Source organism: Sceloporus undulatus, chromosome 5 (assembly GCF_019175285.1).
Source record: "Sceloporus undulatus isolate JIND9_A2432 ecotype Alabama chromosome 5, SceUnd_v1.1, whole genome shotgun sequence".
In the NCBI taxonomy this organism is placed as follows: Eukaryota; Metazoa; Chordata; class Lepidosauria; order Squamata; family Phrynosomatidae; genus Sceloporus; species Sceloporus undulatus.
Window position 1 is genome coordinate 58,865,899 of NC_056526.1, and position 24,666 is coordinate 58,890,564.

Here is a 24,666-nt window from a genome sequence, read left to right on the forward strand (position 1 = left end):
GATATCCCCACCATTTCCTCAGAACTGGGACTCAAGACAGATTACAAAATATAAAACAGATAAAAAGAATGATTAGTAAATACATGCAAGAAGTGAAACTAAAATTATACTATCAATAGGATTTCTCACTAGAAACCAATGTGACTAAACTGAGGCTATCATACTGTGGTCAAATCATGAAATGACAGGATTCATTGGAAAAAATGATAATGCACAGTATAACTGAAACTAGGAAACAAGGAAGACCACATTACAGACAGATTAATTCAATAAAGGAATCCATAGCCCTGAGTATGGAAAACTGAAGCAGGAGCATAGATGACCAGGGTTTATTTGCCATAAGCTGAAGCAGACTTGATGGCAAATGACAATAGGATTAAGAGCAATTTAAAACATATATATTAAAAACGGGGGGGGGGAACCCTCTCATATCGCTCAATAGAAGGGCTTGTGAAGAGGGTGAGGTGAAGAGAAGGGCTTTTCCTGAAGATTTCAGTGCTCATGTTCTTCTGAGAGAATACAGTCCTTCAGATAGCCTAGGCCTGAGCTCTTCATGAAAGAGTCCTTAGCACTCGAGCAGTTTATAGCTATTGAGAAATCAAGACATGCATAATCCTTTAGAGAAGAAGATGGATGCAGACATATTAAAACAAGGATAGTATGCTATCTTAAATGAATATGGATTATAAAGTCATACTCAGAATTTAGAATACTATTTTTAAAGTAAAATGTTCTCATAACACATTGTAGTACTCCAAAAACAATCCCCTTGTTTTTACTGCATTATCATGCCTCACTATATTGCCTTTTCATTAATTCCTTTAATGCCATTTAAAAGTAAGCAGAAAATGTTGTTTGTTACACTGACAAGTAACATGGGCTGGAATTCATAATTTCATTTATGAATGTGTAACCTAGAGTTATACATCCGTAACTAATTTGTATTTATGATCCCTACATGTTCACAATTGTGGCAGAGAGACTGTAAAAATCCCCCAATTTTGCCTTATTTGAAGCAGCCACTGCTATAGATGGAAGTCCATTCTCCTGTTGATTGGGGCTCAGCAGACTAACATTTCCATCCACCTCCTGGCAGCAATTTCTGGCGCAAGGACGAATTGCAACAGGGATCCTGCTTCTGATTGTCATACCAGAGATTTCTCATGGGAAGAAAGTGGAAACACAAGTCTGCTGCATCCTGATAGACAGGAGAACAGACCTCTGTTGCTTACAGTGGCTACTATCCAGTAAAGAATGGTGTGTGGGGGGTGGGGTGGGATCAGGCCAGGAGATGCTACTTAGTACACCTAACTAAATAGCCGATCTGTGGCCCAAAACATACAGGCCAAATGATGCGGATTCTGGCCGCATTTGGGGTGTAGCATTCAGATGACATATGCCCCAAACACAGCCAGAAACCACGCCAACGCTGCACCATTGCTGATGAATTGGGCCAAAAAGGAACGTAAAGAATCAGCTCCTTCCCATGGCCTGGTTCAGGACCGCCGCAGTGGCCTAGATCAGGGCTGGATGCATGCGAATGGTGCCGGCATGGTCCCACCATGGTCCTTTTGGCCCATCTGTTTCAGGCCTAGAATCTCACCAGTTTTCACTTATTGTTGAAATTTGACTTCACTACACCATTATTATCAGAGTGGAGGCACTGTAGCTCATTACAATTAACTACATTACTGATTGTACTAACATGTTCTGATCATACAATTTCATCCTTGCGGCCCTATCCACCTTCTGTCCATGTATTGGGCAGAAGGTTTGACAAAGTTGTCTGTAGATTTCTAAATGACACATTCTGATGAGGGTATAGGCCAGGGCCAGCAAGCTTAGATACACTGTCCTCTTCACTGCAATTCTGTTATGGGAAAACACACAAAAAGGGTTGCTATGAAAAGAACAGTTTGGTAAGAAGTGGGGAAACATTTTCCCATATAAGGCACCCTCCAGTCTACTATGGCCATAGTGCCTTTGTGCCAAGAATTCTCACATCTTTCCTCCCAGCCCCACTCCTCTCCCTGATACTTACTCAGAACCACAAGCACCACCAGAATGAAGAGCCATTAAACTAAGGCGGAGCATGAGTTACATACACAGAACAGAAGGGGAAGTTGAATATGGGTATATCTGAGCCATCCGCAATCACATTGGACTTCCCATTCATATGAATATATATGAATACACACACACACACAAATTCTGCCTAATGGTCCCATGCCACCTGCTTACATGTTCATGATACGTTGCGTACAAGTGGTTAAGGAGTGCTCAATTTGAGCTATGTATGTCTTTCACACAGAACCTGCAGTGGCTTTCACCATGATCATAGCCTTTATTACAGTGATGAGGGTGAATCTGGGGCCTGAAGCCAGCCCTCTTCGGATCCCAGTCCAATGGCTTTCCCCAGGTGGCTGTGCCCACTTCCCATGGCACTGTCATGTTCCAGATTTTGGATAGATTTAACACATTAAAAATGTATTTTCATACATTCTAAAATACATTCTCCAGGGGATCTGTTAGCGGCAGGAAGAGCCTTGTACTAGAACTTGTGGTTCTGCCTTTTGCTACTTTGGTCCCACCCAACCACTAGAATGTGACACATCCCCCCAAGAACCTTTCTGAAATTGAATTCACCTCTTAGACTGAAAGAGGTACTTTGGCTTTGATCTTCAAAAAAGTACATTGCATAAAGTACATTGCAACATGTAAAATTCAGCCTCTTTGTCCCATTCACCCAGTCCCCTGCTGTTCTTGCCAGGGATCCATGCTCCTGTCAATTCACTGTTTCTCTTACATTTAAGTCCTATCATGGATTATATTGCTGCTGCTGCCAGTTTTGTCCCCTACTGCTGCCAACAATGCCCCCCCCCCAACAATTGCTGTTTGGATCAGTTCCATTTTGCTTTCCTTGCTGTTGACCTTGCATGTACTCACATTGGTTGCAGTCTTTGGATTCAAAACAGTTATGCACTCTTGATCTACAGTGAAATTTTCTTTCTCAGTTCTTTTCACAAGTTTTCCATATCGTTATCCAGGGCAAACCATTTAAATCACTTTGTATGTGTTCCGAGCATAAAAGGAAACATGCATATTTTGCTGATGATGTTGCTGGTTTTCACCAAACAAAATTAGTGAGAAAGATCTTACCTGGGTAGGATCACTGAGTTTTCATCGAAGTATTCTAATGTGCTCCTAATAGTGACATGTAGGTTGCAAATTGATAGCCCCCCCCCCCTTTTGTTTCTTAAGAATTAATGTCTATAGTCTTTGTAGACCCCCTCCCCCTTACTTTACTTATTCCATAACTCCAACAAGTATATTTCATGCCAAAAGGATATGATGCAAACCTCCTTTTGAGGCCTGGTTAAGTTTATGTCTTACAGTAGCTATTGAAATATCATTGCTTTAAAGAGAGTTTACATTTTGAGGGAAATGATTTATCATACAGGAGTGCAAACCAAAGCTGGCTGAAAAATATATGGTATGAATAAAGGTCCAGTTACAAAAACCGTTGCTTCTAGCCACACATTTCACTTTTGTAAGTTATTGATTATACTTTCATGAGAAGTCATAATCAAAAGCTTGTACTTTGGTAATGGTGTGTTAGAGGGGTTGTATCCCAAACTTCAAAGCTGTCTTCTGAGCCTTGAGAACAAAGGCTCACCAGTTTTGAAGCATGGCCAAAGTGAGCCTGTGTGTTCTATTCATGCTTCCTATAATTCAAAGAGGTCGATTATATTTCCCATAGGCTGTGAACTCCTCTCTCATCACATCATGTAAGCTTCTATCACTGACAGATGAAAATCTTTCACTATACATCCTTAATTAAACATGATTTCGCTTGAAAAAGTGTTTTACAATTGATTCTAAAGATGTTTTTTTATTCTGTTTTGAAGGCCAGTTCTCTTTAATCTTGCAACTGGTTCATGCTGTAATTATTTTTCCTAGAAGAGAAAAAGGATATATAAATAAAACTAAAGAAAACTAATATTTCAGATTCTGTAATATCCTAAAGGCATCAGATCCTGTCAGATCTTGGCTGTTAAGTAAGGACAGCTCTGGTTAGCAATTGGATGAGAGACCACCAATGAATACCAGGTGCTGTAGGCTATATTTTAGAAGAAGGCAATTGCAAAACCACCTGTGAGTATTCCTTCCCAAGAAAACCCTATGGAATTGTTAGGCAACTTCGGAGCACATACATACACAATGTGTAATAAGCGGAAGAGGAAGAGGAGGAAGACGAAGAAGAAGCTGCGGAGTCCTCCTGGGAGGAGCTACTGATGCCACCGCCGATGCCGTCCTCACCAGGGAAGCCTTTCTCCTCCTCCAGCAGGTGCTTCGGGGGCCGCAGGGGCCAAGCCCTCCTTCATCTACATCAGCCCCAAGATTTCAGAGTTTGGAATATTTGCATATACATAAAGAGATATCTTGGAGATGGGACCCTAGTCCACCAGGGCTAGCCTGAAGAAGAAGAGCCCTCCCTCCATGATAACTTTCATCCTTCGGCCTGTGAGGGAGTGAACAGGCAGGCCCAGCTCCAACAGGGCTAGCCTGAAGGAAGAGAGCCCTCCCTCCATTATAGCTGTCATCCTTTGGCCTGCGAGGGAGTGAACAGGCAGGTCCAGCTCCACTAGGGCTAGCCTGAAGAAGACGAGCCCTCCCTCCAGTCCATCTGCCTTGGTCCAAGCCTCAGAGGGAGAGAATAACCACTGGACCTCATCCCCTTTCCCACCACCATTCCCTTCTCCTTTTGTGTCATGTCTTTTAGATTGTAAGCCTGAGGGCAGGGAACCATCTAATTAAAAATAACAATTGTAAGCCGCTCTGATAGCCTTTAGGGCTGAAGGGAGGGGTATAAATACCATAAATAATAAATAATAACAATAAAAGTAATATTACCAAGTTATTTTAACATTACATACTGTGTTAACATCATGGACTTTAACAAGATGCACTGCCTCATCATGAGGCTGTAATGTTCAAATATTCTTATTTCTTTAGAAGAAAATTGCATTTTTCTCAGCAGGAAAAGGGTTTTTTTTCATACACTCTTCCACTTGAAAGTACATAACAGAAAAACCTGTCAAGGCAATCTAAGCAAAATGTTTCTAATGCCTTTATGACACTGAGACTGGAGAACCAGCGTACTGTAATAGAGTGCTTTGGAGCAAAAGGAAATTTAAAAAAAAATGTTTTAAGTGGGGTATACAGTGGATTTGGTGCTGAAATGGCCAGACATTGTCTGGTCAATTTGCACCAAACCCAGAGGTTGGGCTCTTCATCGTCACTGAAAGGTCAAGGCGAAGATGTTTTATTTGGCCCATGCAAACAATCACCCAGTGTCCTGAAGATGTGTTAGACAACAGCTCCCATCATTCCCATCCAGCACAGCTACTTCTGATAGACGATCATAGCCTAGCTTATCTGGAGTGTGCCAGGTTGGGGAAGCCTGAGTCAGTTTATTTGTTTGTTATATCAGGAAGGACACATTAATTAATTCTCAACTTTATCTCAGGATTATTTTCTATGTGTCTATAAAATGCTCCATTTTAACTGCCCCAGTAAAACAGTAAATGGCAGTAGCAACATGCCTCAGCTGAAAGTACACATTGCCCAGCTGATATATAAATGACAGAGACCATGAAAAACTGGACAGGACCAATATGTTAAATAGCTTCTTACACAAGGGTGTACTGAACTTCTTTAGAGGGTAGCAATATGTTTCTGCTCCATTGACTTCCTTCTAGCTCTGCATATTGGTGTGCATATTTGTATTTGTTTGTATTAATGTAGAAAACAAGGAACGTGTGCTCTTTCCTTAGCTCTTTCACAGTGAAGGGAACGTTATTATTTGACCAGCTCACCTGTTATGCCCATTTCACTGCAGCTGGTTTGTTCTTAAACTTATGGTGACATTCTTGTAATCTATATTAGTAGTACTAGCTACATTCCAAAATGGTAAAGTACAATTATACAACGGATAGCACTGGGACGGAAAAGACAAGTGGGGAGCTATTTGACTGACTCGCCAATTGTTGTTTTCATATTACTTTCATATTACTAGGAACATGTTGTTTTAATCAGAAAAACCATTATAACCTGGTTTTCAATATAATTAAAACATCAAAGCAAAGCAATGAAAAACAGACAGTACAGCCATAGCACTGTTGCCATGTCTTTGTAAGGTCTGTACAGAGAGAAAACAATTGTTTGACTGAATGCATTATTTTATTTCAAAAGCAAATGTTCCTAAAGTAAAACTATACAGCTGATTTTAAAAGCACTACTCCGTATTACATAGAATGGGTTTATTTCCTTTATTAAAATCCACTGCCTTTTAAACTGTAACCTATTTCTGATCCTGTTTGCTTTATATCTCTTTCAAGTGAGAGGAATTTTCTGCATCCATTTAGCAAAATGTCAATTCCTTTCCATGTGCTGAAAAGTTGAAGGGTTTTAGAATGAGTTAGGCATCACAAAGAAGAGGAAATATTAAAACAAAAAAAAAAGTACAAAAGAGAATTGACTAAAATGTTCTATGCTGGCGGCATGTTTAGTCACAGTTACTATAATGTCTGTTGCACATTGATTTTCTTACAGGCTGAATATTTCTATGAGTTCCTGTCTTTACGGTCGTTAGATAAAGGCATAATGGCAGACCCAACTGTAAACATCCCTCTGCTTGGAATGGTACCACACCATGCATCAGGTTTGTGACATCCACATATATCTATTGGCCAGTCATGTTGTACATATACAGCAAGGCTAGGGAAAGAAACTGAGGCCTCGAGGCAACCCAACCACATTCTCTTGTTCATCATCTTCTAGGGGCATGTTGTTTCTACTCAGAGACGTAGCCAGAAATGCAAGTAAGTGCAGCCAAGGTCATATTCCCTGTCTCTCTTAGGCTGCATCTGCACTGCAGAAGTTATCTGGTTTGACACCACTTTAACTGCCATGGCTCAATGCAATGCTCTGGTGGCACAACAAATTACAATCCCCAAAATTTCTAACTGCAATTAAAGTGGTGCTAAACTGGATTATTTCTGCATTGTGGATGTAGCCTACCCCCCCCCCCCCCCCACTCTCTAGGTCATGCTTTCTCACATTCTTTCTCTGCCTTTCTTTGTCTGGTGTTCTTTATTTCTTCTATTTCACTCTTTTCTTTCTCCCATCCCTCTAATTCTCTTTCTATCAGCTTTTATCTATCCTGTTTTTCCTCTCTCTCTCTCTCTCTCTCTCTCTCTGTCTCTCCCTTCTCTTTCTCACCTTCTGTTCTCAAACTTCTTCCTACTACTCTACCTATGGATATTTCCACATTGCAGAATTAAAGCAGTTTAACGCCACTCTAACTGTGATGACTCTATCCTACAGAATAATGGGATTTGTAGTTTGGTGAGGCACCAAAGCTCTCTGACAGACCAAACTACAAATCTCAGGATTCCACAGGATGGAGCCATGACAATGGTCTCAAACTGCTTTAATTCTGCAGTATAGATACAGCCTATATCCCCTTCTCTCCTCTCTTGTCTAACAATCCTTCTTTCTCATTCTCATTTATTTCCTCTCTCTAGCTCTCTTTTTCCACTCTTTTTAGGAGACTGCAAGTCAGAAGAAGTTACGACATTGCTGTCTTCCAGCTTGTTGCATCCCATATCATGGGCTCACAAAAAGGCATTCATTTTTCACAGCACAGCATGAAGGTTCAGCCAAAGAGAAATGACCAGGATCAGAGGAAACGCCAGCAGGGTGAATAGGGAGGATTGGTGATTTCCATTTGTTCTGTAGGCCAGAGATTCCCTTCTACCATTATAAGATTTAATTAGCAATTAAGGAAAAAATGCTATATTGCAAACAGAGAAGCTGTGAAAGGTTACTTTCTGGAGAGTTGTCCAAAAATAACTTTCCTAGGTTCTGATTGTAAACTGTACTGTTATGTGCAAGGAAAAGTTCTGCATAACATTGAATGTTGATTCTGTAGAAATAATGTATGATCAAGCTTAGCATAAGTTCACCTCTAAAATATCTAATGAATAGCATCTTTTATATATTTTTGCTATTCAGGGCAACTGTGTTAGTCTTGCTAATGGATACAGTCTAGCAGGAGCGGGTCCAAAGGGGAATACATAAAATATAAAACTGTAAAACATGCTTTTCACTCACAATCCTCACCAAGGTATTACTATTTTCAGTCTCCAGCATCTCCAAAGTAGAAGCCAAATAATAACTGGTAATGTAATTTCCAACAAGTAGGTAAAAATGTTGTCAATGATGTATTAGATTGAAAATTGGGTTTGTGGATGATAAAAGTAATGATGAATGGCATAATTATTAAGTGGGAAAGAACTTGAAAGAATTCATAGATGTGAGAAAATACAAATAAGTATGTTTCATTTTTGTTTGTGTTTTTAAATATAAGTAAAAAGCAAATACATTTCTGAAAAGACTGAGACATAACTAAAATTTATGTTACTGTTACTCCAGATTCTAGTGTAGCAGAAATAGATGAAAACACGAGCAGGGGAGACACACAGGACATTATTCTGAAGGTCATATTTAAAAAGAAGAGTCTGTCTGTTCAACCAGTATTCAGAGTTAAAGATTTGGAATAATGGTTAAGGCTTAATAGTTTAATTGGTGTGTTTCCTTCCACTTGAAAAAGTTTGTGACAAGGGGCCATCACTTAGTTTGGGATCCTTTTTGTGTTTTGAATCAGTGCATGTGCCCTTTGTTTGTTTTTCTGATTGCCTGTGATGGTCCAATGTACCAAAGGAATAGAAATCTGACAAAGCAGGGGCAGAGGAGTAATACTACTTTTTGTTTATTTTTTGTTGTTGTTTATTTATTAGATTTATATGCTACTTTTTCTCCTTGTGTTGAGCCCAAGATGGTTCACAGAATTGGTTAAAACCTGACAATAAAAATGTAAAAACAATTTTAAAATCATTGCATTAAAACCATGGTTTATAAACAGTAAAAAATCATTCCAAAGCATACAAATGTTAACAGTAGCGGGCACACCCACCAATAGCAAAGCCACCTGCAGAAATTACAGTTATCCCTCCCGATTTGCGGTCTTGCCATTTATGTCCGTCGGTCCCTTTGTGAGTGCAGCATTTCTGGACAACACCTGCACCTCCTCTCATTTACGGCAATGGCAGGAAAAAGAATTTGAAGGCATTATAGACTGAAATATTGATTAAAGTGATTGTTATTTATTTATTTATGAATACTGCTATACAGCTTTTCATTTAAAAACAGAAAACAGTTTACAACCACAAACTCTTTACAAAAATACAGTTAAGTGCATCAGTAAAATATGACTTAAACATTATTTGCTCTGCCAGCAAAAGCAGCTGTGCTCTTTTGAAGGCAGTAGACAGTCCTTCAGCGGAGGCTGGATGGCCATCTGTTAGGGATGCTTTAGCTCCAGATTCTGCAGGATGCAGCTGTAGCAGGAAGCCCTGTGGGTGTGTGGATGCCATGTGCTGCATGAGTCATTGTGCCTAATGGTAGGGACTGGTCTCACTGTTACTTCTCAGGGTCAAGAAGAGAGCTGAGAGTGAACTTCAAGTGGATAAAGCCTGTTCAACACTTAACTATATGCAGATCAAAAAATGATAGGAGTAGACAAAGATATTTTTTTCCATAAATGTCGCCACATTGGAAGACTTCTAGAAATGGTTCCACATAGGGCTATTGTCATGTGCCATGATGTATACTGTTCATTTGTTAGTCAAGTCATTTCTGACTTATGGCAACTCTATCATGGCTACAGCCCATTTGGAGCACTCCACATAGTGAATCTAAGCTGCCATATAGAACTGTCAGAGGTTTGCCATTTGTGACCATACTATAAAACAGCCTTTCCCAGCCTGAGGTCCTCCAGGTATTTTGGACTGTAACTCCCTTTGGTCTCATCAGCATGGCCAATGTTCAGTGCTGTTGGGAAATCTATTCCAAATGATTTGGAGAGATCTGGGTTGGGGGAAGTCACTATGATGGCTGACTAAACACAGAGTCACTTAAAATTTTCTTGCTCAGTTGACTCTTAAGTTAAAAATGGGAACAGCCTCCTTTGAAAATCTTTGTTTCTTGAACAAATGTGAGAGTCTATGAACGTCTATTGACAGAATCTGTCTCAGGTCTGTGATAGCTGCTTTACACATGCAAGTCATTACCTGTTGTTGCAGCTGTTAGACAATATACACAGTGGTTATTCCTCATGTAAATTGCATGCTTTTTGAACAGCATGCATAAAAAAAGGTTGTTGCATTGTGTGTTGTACAGAAACTTTTGTGTCAGATGATCTGATAACTCAGTAACCATGAAAGTTGTTGAATTTTCATTGTCAATACACTTTTTTGTCCTATGCCTGAAAATAATGAAGGAAGGAATGGCAAACTTTGGGATTGCCTAAGTGAAATTAACATGCTTTAACTTCCATACAAATCTGGCAGGACATGTGGCAATAAGGCAAGACATGCTGACTAGACCTCTCATTACACATATGCTGTTGTTGACCAGCTGGTCATTTTGGAGGACTGAAGTCCAGAATCTGGACTGTCTTCCAGTTTACAAGGTGGAAATGTTACTTTGTTGGACTAAATTCCCAGAGTCTCCCATATTGGGTAGGGGATTTTGAGAGTTGCCGTTTACTTTTACTTACAATTTATTTTTACAAGCTCTGTTCCAATATTGTGGAAACGGGGCATGTTTCAAGGAGCCCTGCACAGGATCATTTTGGGGGGTCTGAGCTGAATGAAAGTAGGGTGACTCTGGTGACTGAGTTCCAAGACTTCTATTGAGATTCCTATATGGAAATTTCCATTCCACCATTTCCATATGGCGAACATGTGCAGGCATACAAATGTGTGTGTCTGTGTAATGCATAAGGTGCTCACAGTTAAGTTAATACATATGAGATCTAGTGGTATTCATTATGTTAGCAGGATATGTATGTGTGCACATCAAAACGACACATTTCATATAAGAATCTTTGGAATTATTTATCCTTCCTGCTATAATACAGCTAATTGGGTAATTTTTTTTTTCTGTGAATGAAAACAAAATCCGTGCTAAAGACTGTGAGGAAGAAATTAACATAAAATGTTTTGATGGTTAAGGCTACATTGGTCCATTGTCACTTGAGCCAAAGAAACAGATACAGAACTGATACAGAAAGCATCTGTAATGATGTCTGTTTGTATTTTGTATTATAATCTATTTTTTGTGATAACACTGAGATGCTGATCACCAAAAGCAGATTGATTTTTCCCTAGAAATATGTTTATTAGTAGATTTATTTATTTATTTACTAAAATGTCATATGCTCTAAGAAGGGTAAACTGAGTAACAGATGAAGGTATTAAAAGGACAAATTAGAAACTAGTCATAAAGAAAGCAGATAAGTGTCACTCTTAATCTTAAGCAGTCATCAGATGAAACAACCACAGAACAGCATTCAAAGGCTGTGGGTTACCAGGGCTTTCTCCTCATTAAAATACTCTAGATTTACTGTTTTTCAGTGACTCTTTGTAGTTTTTTTTAAAGGCTGTATTGAAACAAGAAGGCATCTCCATTGGTTGTGTTTATAATACATAACCAATTTGGTTATATCTGTGTCTAAAGTCTTTCCCCCCAACATTTTGTTACTTTAGTTAAGAAGTAAAAAGAAGAAGAAGGCTGCTGCTATCACTTAACACACCTGGTTTGTGCTAAAATATATTTGTTATAATAGAAACACCTAGTTTATATGTTTTGTTGTCATTGCTGTCAAGTTGGCTTTGACTTATGCCAACCCTTGAGAGAGCTCCAAGAGATTCTGATGCATATCAAATTACACTTTTATAGCACTATATTCCATTTTAACTGCTATGGCAACATCCTATGAAATCTTGGGATTTACAGTTTAGAGAGAGGTATTTAGAATTCTCAGCCAGAGAACTCATGCGCCTCACTAAACTACAAATCCCAGAATTCCAAAAGATTTATGGCAACCCTCATTAATTTAATTAGATTTTCTTAGGCAAGTAATACTCAGAGTTGGTTTTGCCAGTTCCTTCCTATGTAATACAGTTTACAGCACCTGGCATTAGTTGACAGTCTCCCATCCAAGTACTAATAGGACTGATTCTGCTTAGTTTCCAAGATCAGATGGGATCTGGTGCCTTTTGGGTATTTAGGCCATCTTTAATTCAGTGTCTTCATTACCAACTTTAAAGTTACATTTATGCACTGGCTATTATTTTTATCTACTCAATATTCAACAGTAACCCTGCTTTTGCACTTTCTTCCTTAATGTTAATCAGTAGTCATTCCAAGCCTTTGTTACTTTCTGCTAGTAATATGATTTCATCTGCATATCTTAAGCTGTTGGTGTTCCTTCCTCCCTCCCTCCCCTTTTCATCCCTCCTTCCTCAGGAGGTGAACTTGTCATAAATTTTGACTTACCAAGTTTCTGTTGATTCACTGGGTCAATTTACAGTCAGTGGACATTTATTGCTATGATCAGTGACAAGCAATATGGATCTATTTTAACTGGGACAAATAACTGGATTTAGGCCATAACATTCTCAGGTTGTCTCCCATTTATTTATGGATTTAAAATTATATCCTGGCCTTTAACATGGGATCTCAGGGCAGCATACAAACCAAAACCAGAACATTAGTTTTAGCAATGTTGTAGGAAAATGTTCCTTCAAAGCACAATCTGCAGCAAGGTATATATTGAGAAAAATGTAATGTTTATTTTTACCTATGTGAAAACCTATCCTCTAGCTATATTACACATTTATAATCAAGACAGATATATGCACTCCTGTTTCTTTTCTTTCTTTCTTTTTGAATGTATACTGTACTGGGTCATGTTAAAACTATTACAGCAATTTATATTAATTACTGGGAGAGTTCCCCTTCTTCCCATGACCTATGGCTTTTAATAATTGTATTTTAATCTATATTGTACTCTGCCGTGAGTCTTGGGGAGAGATGGGTAAGAAATAAAAAAGGTGTTGTTGTTAGTATTATTATATGGACTCTTGTGATTGTTTTGGTTCTCTCAAAATGCGAGTGGCTACTGGTGTAAATAATTCTGCACATTTATCATTGTTCCTCACCTTTCCCATCCCCAGTGTCTGTCTGGTTGGTTGGTTGTTGTCATTGTTGTTGTGTGCCTTCAAATCATTTCCAGTCATTAAGATAAACTTATCATGAGATTTTTTGAGACTGGGAGTGTGTGTGACTTGCCCAGAGTCACTTGTAATTAATTTATAACCCACTTTTCTCATATGTGAGACCCAAGGAAGGTTAAAATAAGATACAATGAAAAAGTTAATGTTACAAAAGAAAATACACAATTAAATAAAATATTGTATTAAAACACCACAATTTAAAACAGTATAAAATCATTTAAATATAACGATAAAAACCACAGCATATGCATTCCATGAAAAAGGGAATGACATTCAGGTGGAGTGGAAGCATCTTTACCCTTTAACTAATGAAGAGCAAACCCTGCTACACCAGGCAACACCAGATTCCAGTCCATCCTCAGACTGAGTCAAGCTGACAGCTTTGAGGGGCCTGTTGTTCCAGCTTGTGGACAGAGAGGGATAATTATGACCTTTATTTATTTGTAATGTATTATTTTGATATAGTTTGAATTGTGTTGTATTATATTGTACTCATCTATTGTTGTAACCCGCCCGGATTTCATGTGATTGGGCGGGATATAAATATATTTGTATTAGTAGTAGTAGTAGTAGTAGTAGTATTTCTCCTGGAGTGGGACCCAAGATGCTAAGGAAATAGCTTGGGGAATCTAACATTGCATTACCAATGTTAATGTGGTTATTTTTGGTGAATTGTGGTTAATGTTGTATATCACAGAGTCTTGTTTTTATTCCTCAAATATGAGGCATATCTTATAATAAGAGACACTTAGCAACCTTACCTTTGTCACAGCACTGGAAGGCAAGGTGGCCTGGAAGGAGCAGGTAATAATAATAATAATAATAATAATAATAATAATAATAATAATAATAATAATAATAAAGATTTATTTCTAGCCCGCCCAATCACGAAGAATCTGTGCGGGTTACAACAATAAAATACATCAAGTTACAATAAAGTTAAAAAATCAAACCCTAGACCTCACCAGAAACAGAATTTAAAAAGGGGAAAGGGTGGAAGAGAGGCCATTGAAGAGGTTTACAGTGGGAAGATCCCATTTTGGGAGAAAGGCAAATAAAATAAAGAACCAGGAGGTGCAATTGCTCTGCTTCGACATGACAGCTCACATGGCCACTACCACAGATAAAGGACATGGATCTTGTTTTTCCCAGTGTTGGCCAGGCTAGTGTATGCTGCATTTGTCAATAGATATTCTGATAGCTTCCATGTTTGGAGGGAGTGACTGCTGAACAGCAGATGCTAAGAACAAAAAAGGTATCTCCTTCATACTGTACTTGTCTACTTCCTGGCTGACCTCTGTTCGAAATAGGATGTTGAGCTTGATAGATTTTTTTTATATGCTCCAGGCAGCATGTTCTCTTGTTTTTAAAGGCTCTCTCATACAGTGATGTCAACAAATATATATACTATGCTAAACTCTTCATAGGATAAGAGAATTTAGTCCTTAAAGCATATTTTTATATATTATATGCATTATCCTTCTTTAACCCTGGTGTCCTCCAGATGTGTTGGACTACAAGTGTTGTAACTCCATATTTGGTATAATTGAAACAGTTGTAGTCCAACATATCTGGAGGGTGTGAGATTTATGAATGAGTATGGAATAATTAGTCATAAAAGCACCTGCTTTTTGTGCACATACCTTGTTTTTCTTTAGTTACTAATAGATTATAGTTGGTATGGTTTTCCTTCACATATAATTGTTGAGATTATTTTTACATCCCTAACACAGTATTGGGAAAAATGTAAACTCTCTCTCCTGTTGTTCATTTTTTTAAAGTTGTTCAGGTTGGATTTCCCTGCCTTGGAAAACAAGACGGTGTGGCTGCATTTGAAGTTACAATAATTATCATGAATTCAGAAGGCAATATCATACTCCAAACACCACAAAATGCCATCTTCTTTAAAACATGTCAACAAGGTAAGCAAAACTTACCTAAAGAGAGATTTGTTTATCTTGGCCTAGTCCTCACATTTCAGACATATCAGCAGCAGATCATATATATGAGTCCTGAAGCAATTTAGCAAAGCAGTCCTGCAGATATCTGAGAGCAAGATCTGAAAGTGGGGAAACCATGTTAATCCAAAACTCTGCTGAGCTCATTCCTGTAGAGCAGAAGGAAGAAAGGAAGTAGTTGAATTTTATCTCCTTCACCCTTAAGAGGTTTCTTTTTCCTTTACTTTTACCATGTCCTTCTGATTGATTGAAAGTGTTGATGGGGTATATTGTTCTAGATAGCCTGATCCACTCAGGCCCTGCTCAGTTTAGATTCAAAAGAGAGACTGGACTGAGACTAAGCCAACCGAGAGTATACCTGAGGAAGTCTATGGAAGCTCATGCTACTTTGTTTCATTAGTCTCAAAGGTGCTGCAACATCTCTCTACATATATGGTATAACTTTATCGATGACAGATAGATTAAATAGGATGCAGTAACCAAAAAATAAATAAATAAAATTGAAGAAAGCATTCTCAAATCCCTTCAAATGAAACTCTGACACTGCCTCAAATGTACCTGGGTCCATTGTTCATGTTGTTGTTTTAGCACCTGATGGGCCTTCAAGTTCTTCACCAAGATGGTAGTGTTTCTTTATTCCTAGCTGTGAGCTGTGGGAATTATATACTTTAAAGGAATATTTTATTAAGAAGCTACAGAATGATGCTTACAGGTTTGGCAGAGGTTTAATTCCCACCCACCCCCCCAGCTTCTTAATCAGTATCAAGACAAGCAGTCATCCTGGCTGCATCTCTATTTACGTTTAAGCCTAAATCTCTGTACTGAGTTAATTCTAACAGAGTAAAATAAAACTATGAAATGAGGGTTTTATAGCAAGCTTGTGTGTGTGTGTGTGTATATATATATATATATAGAGAGAGAGAGAGAGAGCGAGAGAGAGAGAGAAAGAGAGAGAGAGAGTTGTAGAAGACACCAGATCCCATCTGATTTTGAAAGCTAAGCAGGGTCAGCCCTGATTAGTACTTGTGTTAAATGTGTTAATTCTTTCAGTGCCACAGGGTGCTTTGGCCCGATTCCCATTGATAGTCCAAACTAAAGTAGAACCATTGAATCAGTGGGATCTGTAGAAGTGTAGACTCACCATTGAACAACTGGGATTACCAATAAGAGTCAGGTTTATTGTTTTCCATCTCCTTCACTTTCCTTTTAGTTAACATCCACATATGTGATTGCAGGCTTTCCATATATATTTTATTGAACATTTCAGTTAGTGTTATGTGCTCCCAAAATGTAAGTCATTTGGGCAATAGGATTTGCTCTCTTTTCCTGTTATATCATCTACAAAATCTGATGCTTTTACTCCAAGAAGGACCAAATTATTCACAACACATGCAATTCATTTAATCTGTATTATTATCTTCTTTGAAGCTGAATGTCCTGGAGGATGCAGAAATGGAGGCTTTTGTAATGAAAGGCATGTCTGCGAATGTCCAGATGGATTTTATGGTCCTCACTGTGAAAAAGGTAATCAAAAAAGGCTTCTACAATAATTGTATGCACTTTATTTATACACAGCCTGGCAATGACTGTATTTCAAAGTATTGTTTTGTAGAGGTTTTCAGATGTGGCTAGGAGGCTTCCAAAAATTAAATCTAAACACATAAGAAAAATATTTTATGAGCTGTGGCTTCTAAGAAAACATAGATTGTTTATACAAAAAGATAAAGAAGTCTCTGCTGAAGGGTTTAAAGGAATGGAATAGAATTGACCAACAACTGCATGAGAGTCCATCTGGCAAAACATTAAGTAGAATAGTATTGCTAATGAACACTAGCTGTAAAACGTAGCACCACAATTATTTCACTTGGCTGTTGTTATTAAGGGGAATATTCCATTTTGATCATAAAATAAAGACACCATCTGTGCAGAGGAACAGCCTGTATCAATGAGAACTAATGGTATCATTGCATACTCTCCAGTGGGCCTTATTTACCAGGAGTGATCCTTATTTTCTGATCTCTGTCCCTATTTTGCTGAGTGGGGATACAGAGGAAATTGGGATTAAGAAATCTTTTTTTCCAAATGTTGCTAATTGGTGATACATTTGAATAGCCTTACACAACATGGCACCTTCTAGATGTATTGATTTCCTGCCAGAAATAGTGGCTAGTTATGATAGATCTTATAGTTGGATGTATCTGGAGAGGATCAAGTGAGAGAAGGCTACACTGAAGTTGTACTTCAGCCATTCCTCACCAGAGCATATGCAGATTAGGGCCAAAATAGACCCGATTTATCTTTGTTCTATCCATGGATGCAAATGACTTGCATGTTTTATGCTTTTGTGAACAAGAGTTCTGGAAGACAACATGAGCAACCTCTGCATCCTGGAAAGAATATATATATATATATATATATATATATATACACACACACACACACACACACACACACACACACACACATATGGACTGTATTCAAAGTCTACAAAATGGCAGACTTTGAATACAGTCCATGTATCTATGGCCCAGCAACCATATTGGTTGGGGAAAATTGGGAACTGTAGCCAAGAAAAGTAACATTTCCATTCTCTGATGCAATCCCACTCTCCTCTTACTCATTCACTGAAAGTGTGGGTCTTGTCATGCATCTAGTTCTAAAGACCGAACAGTGAACAAATGTATTGTTTATTTCTGCTATAGGGTGATATTCAATATGGAGAGACTTGATTTGGAAACAAAGATTGAGGGTCAAGCATTTAGTCATCCCACTAGATAAATTTAGAGACATAGCCTCTGTTTGTAGAAGAAATAGTGAAGTTATATCAGTTGCAAGATAAAAAGGTACCTTATGCAATAACTGTGCAGGCCCTAGTGTATCAATGTCTGAATTCATGCCAATGTCTCAGTGTGATGTTGTTTTCACCCTTGATTTCTTTTTTCAGCTCTTTGTACACCACACTGCATGAATGGTGGGCTCTGTGTTATGCCTGGATTGTGTATCTGTCCCCCTGGTTTCTATGGCATCAACTGTGATAAAGGTATGCTGAAAAGGATTGCTGCCCAGTGCCAATATCCACCAGCAGTTTGATACAACTTTAACTGTCATGAACCCACCCTAAGAAACCCTGGGATTTGTAGTTTGGTGGTGTACTTAGTATTGTCAGAAGTACAGTTCAGGGGAGTGTGCTAGAGCTCTCTAATGGAGAACTCCAAATTCCTCACCAAACGTCAAGTCCCAGGATTTGATAAGATTGGTGTCAAGACAAATTAAAGTGGAATCAAACTGATACAACTGCAGTGGTAATTCATTCTTAGGTATTTATAGAGCGCTGTAAAGTATGATAAGACGTCAATCAGACGCCATTTTGTACACATATATAGATGCAGGTTATGCTTCACTGGAAGAAGGGCATGTAGGAAAAGGACTCTGAATCTTCCTCTTCTATGTGTTATTTCCCCTCAGCACTTTTATCCCTTCGTTACTCTTGTTTCTAGCTGGTAACAAAAAATAGTGCCTAGAACAATGTTATGAGTGGAAGAAAGTGCAGAAGGAAGAATAATTTGACTCCATTTTTCTGTAAACATTTTTTATTGTTTTCATAGCCTAATTTCTTGGGTTTTATGGAAACTGAATGGGTACATAGAAAGAAATGTGATTCTACCATTATACATTGGCCCAGAATTTAAATAGGATTGCACTTCTTCATTCTCTGTCATCATTTTTATCAGATGCACTTACATTTTGAAGAAGAAGCAACAAGTTGAGAACAGTGTAGCCTAGTTGACTGTCAGCAAAAATTGAACTGGAAGATAACCCAAGGATTCTGGGACATTTTCCATTTGCATTAAGTGAATTTCCAATTAGAGTAGCAGTGGGTGAACACACATTCACTATTAAATAAGTCAACCCTGAAACTTGATATCTACTGTCATTGCTGCAATTCTGTTGAGCACATACCCTCAATGGCTTCTATGTTCATTTCCATAGAAATTACGCTCCTTTTTTACAGGCAAAGGAAATCTGGACATTTCAATGCATATTTGAGACAGCAGGGAATTTTAAGTCAGGATATTTACTTTTCAGAGACCTTTGGCTTAATTGACTTTTGAAATGACCCCAAATGTTGTTGCTTTATCGAAGTTATGTGTTATTTTGATATGTTACATCTATCCATTTTAATGTTTGGTTTGTAAACTCCCCTAGCAAACTGCACTACTACCTGCTTCAATGGAGGAACATGTTTTTATCCAGGAAAATGCATTTGTCCTGCAGGACTTGAAGGGGATCAGTGTGAAATTAGTGAGTCCCAATTTTATGTTTTCTACATTAAGCCAAAAATAGTTTTATTTGCGATTCCTAAAATACCTCCCTCAAAAGATGGACACCTGGCCATAATGAGCCTTGGGCATCAGAAGACCTGCACAGGGGCAAATTTTACTCTTTGTATATTCACTAACGATGCAGAAGTCATAGGTCAAGAGAGTAAGGAGATGTCATTATGTATTAAAAGATCACTGTGGAGAATCCTGTAAAACAGAATGTGGCATGTCTGTGGTCCCTCAAATTTTGTCGGACTGCAGCTCCCATCAGTCCTAGCTGTCATAGCTGATGGAGAGGGTCAGTGGGATTTGTAGTCCCACAATATTTAGAGGTTCACACTTTCCTCATCTCTGCAATATAGGTGAGCATCTGTGATTTGCCCATATGAACTAGATAATAACGATTCAGATCAAGACAAATGACAGTGCACTGTTTGATGTCAGCTGGCCAAAAATAATTTAGTCAGGCCCTTCCATATAAATACAAAGGCAAGAGAGTGATATTCTAACAGTGCAATGCTGTATGTATTTCCTCAAAAATAAATCTCACTAAGTTCAAGTCCCAGGTACATAGCTACACCTACATGTATAAGCTTATTGCATGTTATAAGCAAGGGGTGGGCAACTGTGACTCTACAGATGATTTTGAACTATAACTTCCATTATCCTCCACCATGGCTATGTTGGTTAGGCCTGATGGGAGTTGTAGGCCAAAAACAAAGTCCCCATCCTTCTTATAAGCAAAAACATAAAAGAGCCAGTAAATACTACTGGGAGATGAACTGAAGCAAAGAAGTTATGTGTTGAGAAGGGTTAAATTCCATTCCAAATGAGTTTTTCTTCAGAGTTCAGTTGCACATATTTGCATTGTCTACAGTATGTGCAGTTAGCCCCACAGAACCCTTGTCTGGGATCCAAATACCTACTTGAGCCGTGCCCAAAGATTTTTATGTTTCTCAATGTAAACATTTGCACATTTTGTTCTACTGAACAGCAGTCCACTATATATACTATTCTATGCATAGACTGCTTATATTGGATTTCATTTCAAATAAACCATCTTCAAGTCAGCATGCAGTCAATGTAGTCTGACTTATTCTATGTCGTGAGTCAGGGTTTATTGACCATACTGGTCAAGTCATGTCTTCAGCCAGCTCATACTGAAGGCATTAAAGGTATTGTTATCTTCTTTTCTAGGCAAGTGCCATCTGCCATGTAGAAATGGAGGTAAATGTACTGGTAAAAACAAATGCAAGTGCTCTAAAGGCTACCAAGGAGATCTCTGTTCAAAACGTGAGTACTGTACTGAATTTACTTCATCTTTTTTTCTGAAAAATTCTGTAAAGATTCGTTGTTTTTTTTTTCATGCACACTAAAATTATGTCATCTAGATAGTGACATGGTTTCTATGTATACATGTGAAAGACCCTTCAATAGAAAGACAGTAGTTTGTTATATGAATGGTCGATATTCTATTACAGCGGTCTGTGAACCATCTTGTGGATTATATGGGACTTGTATTGAACCCAACACATGCCAGTGTCAAGAAGACTGGCATGGAAGACACTGCAATAAAAGTAAGTGATAATGGTAACATAGGTACAGTAACATCCCCTTCCACTTGTTAGCTGAAATCCTAATAACCAAAGTTACTACCATGCTTTAGGTGCATAGGCACAACATGGCTAAGCAGGACCCATTGTACATGAGGCTCCTGCCCAAGTCTCCCACTCCAGTCATTTGCTTTCTAGGCAATGATCTTGAGCAGTGGTGCTTTTCCAAAACTGGCAGATGTGGGGGCAGCTGCAAAAGCAACCATTGCAGCTATGCAAATGAGGTTCCCAGTTCAACTTGTAGTACTAATACAGTGTCACAGGTTGTAATCTATTCCCTATCTGAAGGACTTATTTAAAGACTCCTAAATGATGATGATGATGATTTATAAATTTAACTATATATTTATTTATTATAAAATGTATTTATAAATTTATATAATTTATTAAAATTATATTTATTGTTATATTTATATCCCTCTTTCACCCCAAATTTGGGACACAAAGTGGCTTACAAATTAAAAGAATCTTAATGGGCTCATTCAGGCAGATACAGTCCTTCAAATAACCTGAGCCCAAGCCAATATGACATCATTGTCATCATTGTCATCTTCATCATTGTTACTGTTGATATTTTGTAGTATTTACAAATAAATACATTGCTTTTTTGCCCACTATGTTCCTGAAAGTGATGTAGAGTTGAAATAATACACTACAGTCACAACTAATAAAATAAGAATGGGCAGTTTCCACTGCATATTTGATATTTTCTGTTTTGTTTTGTTGCAGGGAAGGGGGTTGCATGCAGCAAAGTATGAACTTGGAAAGTTGTTTTTACAAAACTTAGTTAGATTTATGGTTTCAAGGCTTTGCCAGAAATAGCTAGTTGCAGTTAGCAGTGCAATGTTTGTTTTAAAAGTAACACTTTACTTTCCTGTTTGATTTTAGTTACTTTTTAAAAAAAAATCTGGAAACTATGGCATGCTGGGCTCTGGTGCAAAACTCACTTTCCTGGTATCCTCCTTGTCATTGCCTGAGTGCAGCAGAATGCAAGGCACAAATATGAGTCAACACTTAGAATCATATAGTTGGAAGAGACCACAAGAGCCATGTTAACATTCCTCCTCCACTATTTAGAATCCACACTCCTGTAACTATATAATAGCTCAGATAGTTACAGTTATACACTCAGCCCTCCATATCCACAGATTCTTTATCCATAGCTTCAACTACCCATGGCTTGGAAATATTAAACACAGACACACTTCTAAAAGTAAACCCTGATTTTTCTATTTTAAATAAGGGACTCCATTTCATATACTGATTTTGGTACCCATAGGGGGTCCTGGAACCAAACCCCAGATGATCACAAGGGCCCATTGTACCTTAAAGGGGTGGTGTTATCACATATTAGTTGACATCCTGTTAGTGGCATATGCAGGTATAAGTCAACTTTATCCCTGTGTATGTCTTTTTGGTCAATACACAGGTAAGCATTTCCTTTTTTGACTTTGTGTCAGCCACCAAAACCCACCCCATTATCCCCTGCTTCTGGACCACCATAGATTCATTGAGTTGTCTCACACACACACACACACATGCACACACAGCTATTCCATGCCTGGTGGAAATCAGGGGAGGCCTGTAAAGTATCTGGCTATGTCTCCATCTACTGGGACCTACAGAGGACCACAGTGAACCTCAGCAGAGGAAATAATCATTTTATGTCTGGCTATAGGGACATATTTAGATGCTTTTCCAATCCTTCCCTCACTGTCCTCTAGGAATGGAATGGCCATGGAAGAAGGGCTTCAGCAACTCTCTGGTAGGTCTGCTGTAGAATTGTTCAGCCTGAAGAACTACTACACAACACTGAACTGTACAGGATTGTGGCCACAAAGTTAGGATTGTAATGTTTGTTATGGAGGAAAGGGAGCAATTGCATATAGCTAGGTATTTATAAACTCTGGGCAAAACAGAACTATGACTACCACAACAATGGAGTCTGTTTGTAATGTGTCACCACATTTAGTGTGACATCTACTGAAGCTTGCTACCTTCAGAGTCAGAATGCCATTTAGTGTGAAATATTAACAGTGAAGACATAAGGCCTGCTTCTGTTGTTGTTTTTTTTTTATTCTTGAACTGGATTTTTTTTTTCAGGGTATGGAGCCAACCTTGTCAATGCCTTGAGGCCAGCAGGCACCAAGCACAGGCAGCAGCACACACCTTCACCTAAGAAGGCTGAGGAGAGGCAAGAGCCCGCTGAATCCAATTATATCTGGTGAACTGCCACATCTGAAACGTTTTATGTTACACAAAGTTCATAGCCTTCATTAACCTTTCATGTGTTGAATGTTCAAATGCTGTTCATTACATTTTAAGATTACTGGCCTGAATTTTACTAGCTTCATTATAAACCACTGAGCTGATATTTACTATTCCTTTTAAGTTTTACTTCTCTAGCACAGTTATATAGGCTTCTTCAGTTATATAGGCTTCTTGTTTCCAATGCTATTGAACAGTTTCTTTTTTGTACTATATTTCAGTTCTTCATTGAATTAAAATGTCTTTCCTCTTCAGAAATTCCTCAGAATAAATTGGCAAATCAAAAAATGGAGAGTTTAAAAATGCTGGTCTGGAACACACCATTCCTCACGCCCACCCTTTTGGTTGTGCCTAGATAGTTTAAACAAGTAGAACATTTAATTTTAACTTTGGCATGATGGAGTTTTACCTGTTTTGTTTAATAAAACAAAAGTTTTCTAATTTAAAATCAATCTCCATGTTTGCGCAATGCTCTGTATTAAATACAATGTGGTTGTGGTGTTGAAACAATATAATATATTGGAAACAAAGTAGAGGTACGAAGTATGAACTTAGTCTTTGCATTGGCTTATAGCAATATAATATATTGTACACAAAACAGCTCTTTGTAATAAACATTTTTATACTGATCATTACATGTGTAATAAGACGCTTCTTTTGTTGTTTTGTATTAAGATGTAGTGACAGCCTACATTACGGTTCAGAGCCTATTGAACACATAAATTTCCACCAGCATATGTACTCTGGGGGTAAAAAAAAATAAAGACTACTGCTTTTTTCCCAGCTGCACAAAGACAGCTGGATGGTGCCAGGGTTGAGTGGGGACCGAGCTGCATTTAGGCACCACACAGCTGAGTTCTCTGGCTTCTGTGTTGCCAGTGATAATTGAGTTTTCCAAATGCAACCACAGTAAGTCCCAATATATATTTTTAACAATAAAAACACTTACACATTCTATCAAACAGATTTACACTGTCCCCAAAGTTCCAACCATCTATTCCCAAAATTACAACTATCTAATGAGGTGCCAACACAGGATTTGATTACAAGACTTGCCTGTACAGCTTAGTTGTACTACAGCAGGGGTAGGCAACCTTTTGAGCCGGGGGCCGGGTTGCTGTCCCTCAGGCGACGGGGGGCCGAAGCTAGGGGGTGGAGCTTCAACCCTCTGGGGCGGGCCATGTGCCAGGGGTGGAGCTTCACCCTCTGGGGTGGGGCCACGTGTCGGGGGTGGAGCTTCCACCCTCCAGGGGCGGGGCCGCAGCCGGGGGCGAGCTTTCACCCTCCGGGGGTCAGG

The 24,666-nt window shown here is 38.6% G+C and overlaps 1 protein-coding gene across 3 annotated transcripts in view; it reads left to right on the forward strand.

Annotated features, from left to right (window-relative positions):
• Positions 1–24,004, forward strand: part of WIF1 (WNT inhibitory factor 1) — a 64,191-nt gene extending 40,187 nt beyond the window's left edge. For 2 of the 3 annotated variants that reach the window (XM_042470767.1, XM_042470765.1), the window contains exons 3-10: positions 6,616–6,724; positions 14,990–15,130; positions 16,595–16,690; positions 18,111–18,206; positions 19,373–19,468; positions 20,686–20,781; positions 20,970–21,065; positions 23,205–24,004. In XM_042470767.1, coding sequence (XP_042326701.1) covers positions 6,616–6,724; positions 14,990–15,130; positions 16,595–16,690; positions 18,111–18,206; positions 19,373–19,468; positions 20,686–20,781; positions 20,970–21,065; positions 23,205–23,329 — 855 coding nt within the window. In that variant the 3' untranslated portion in view covers positions 23,330–24,004. The remainder of the gene's footprint in view (positions 1–6,615; positions 6,725–14,989; positions 15,131–16,594; positions 16,691–18,110; positions 18,207–19,372; positions 19,469–20,685; positions 20,782–20,969; positions 21,066–23,204) is intronic. The other variant, XM_042470766.1, reaches the window with a different exon arrangement.
• The last annotated feature ends 662 nt before the right edge of the window (positions 24,005–24,666 follow it).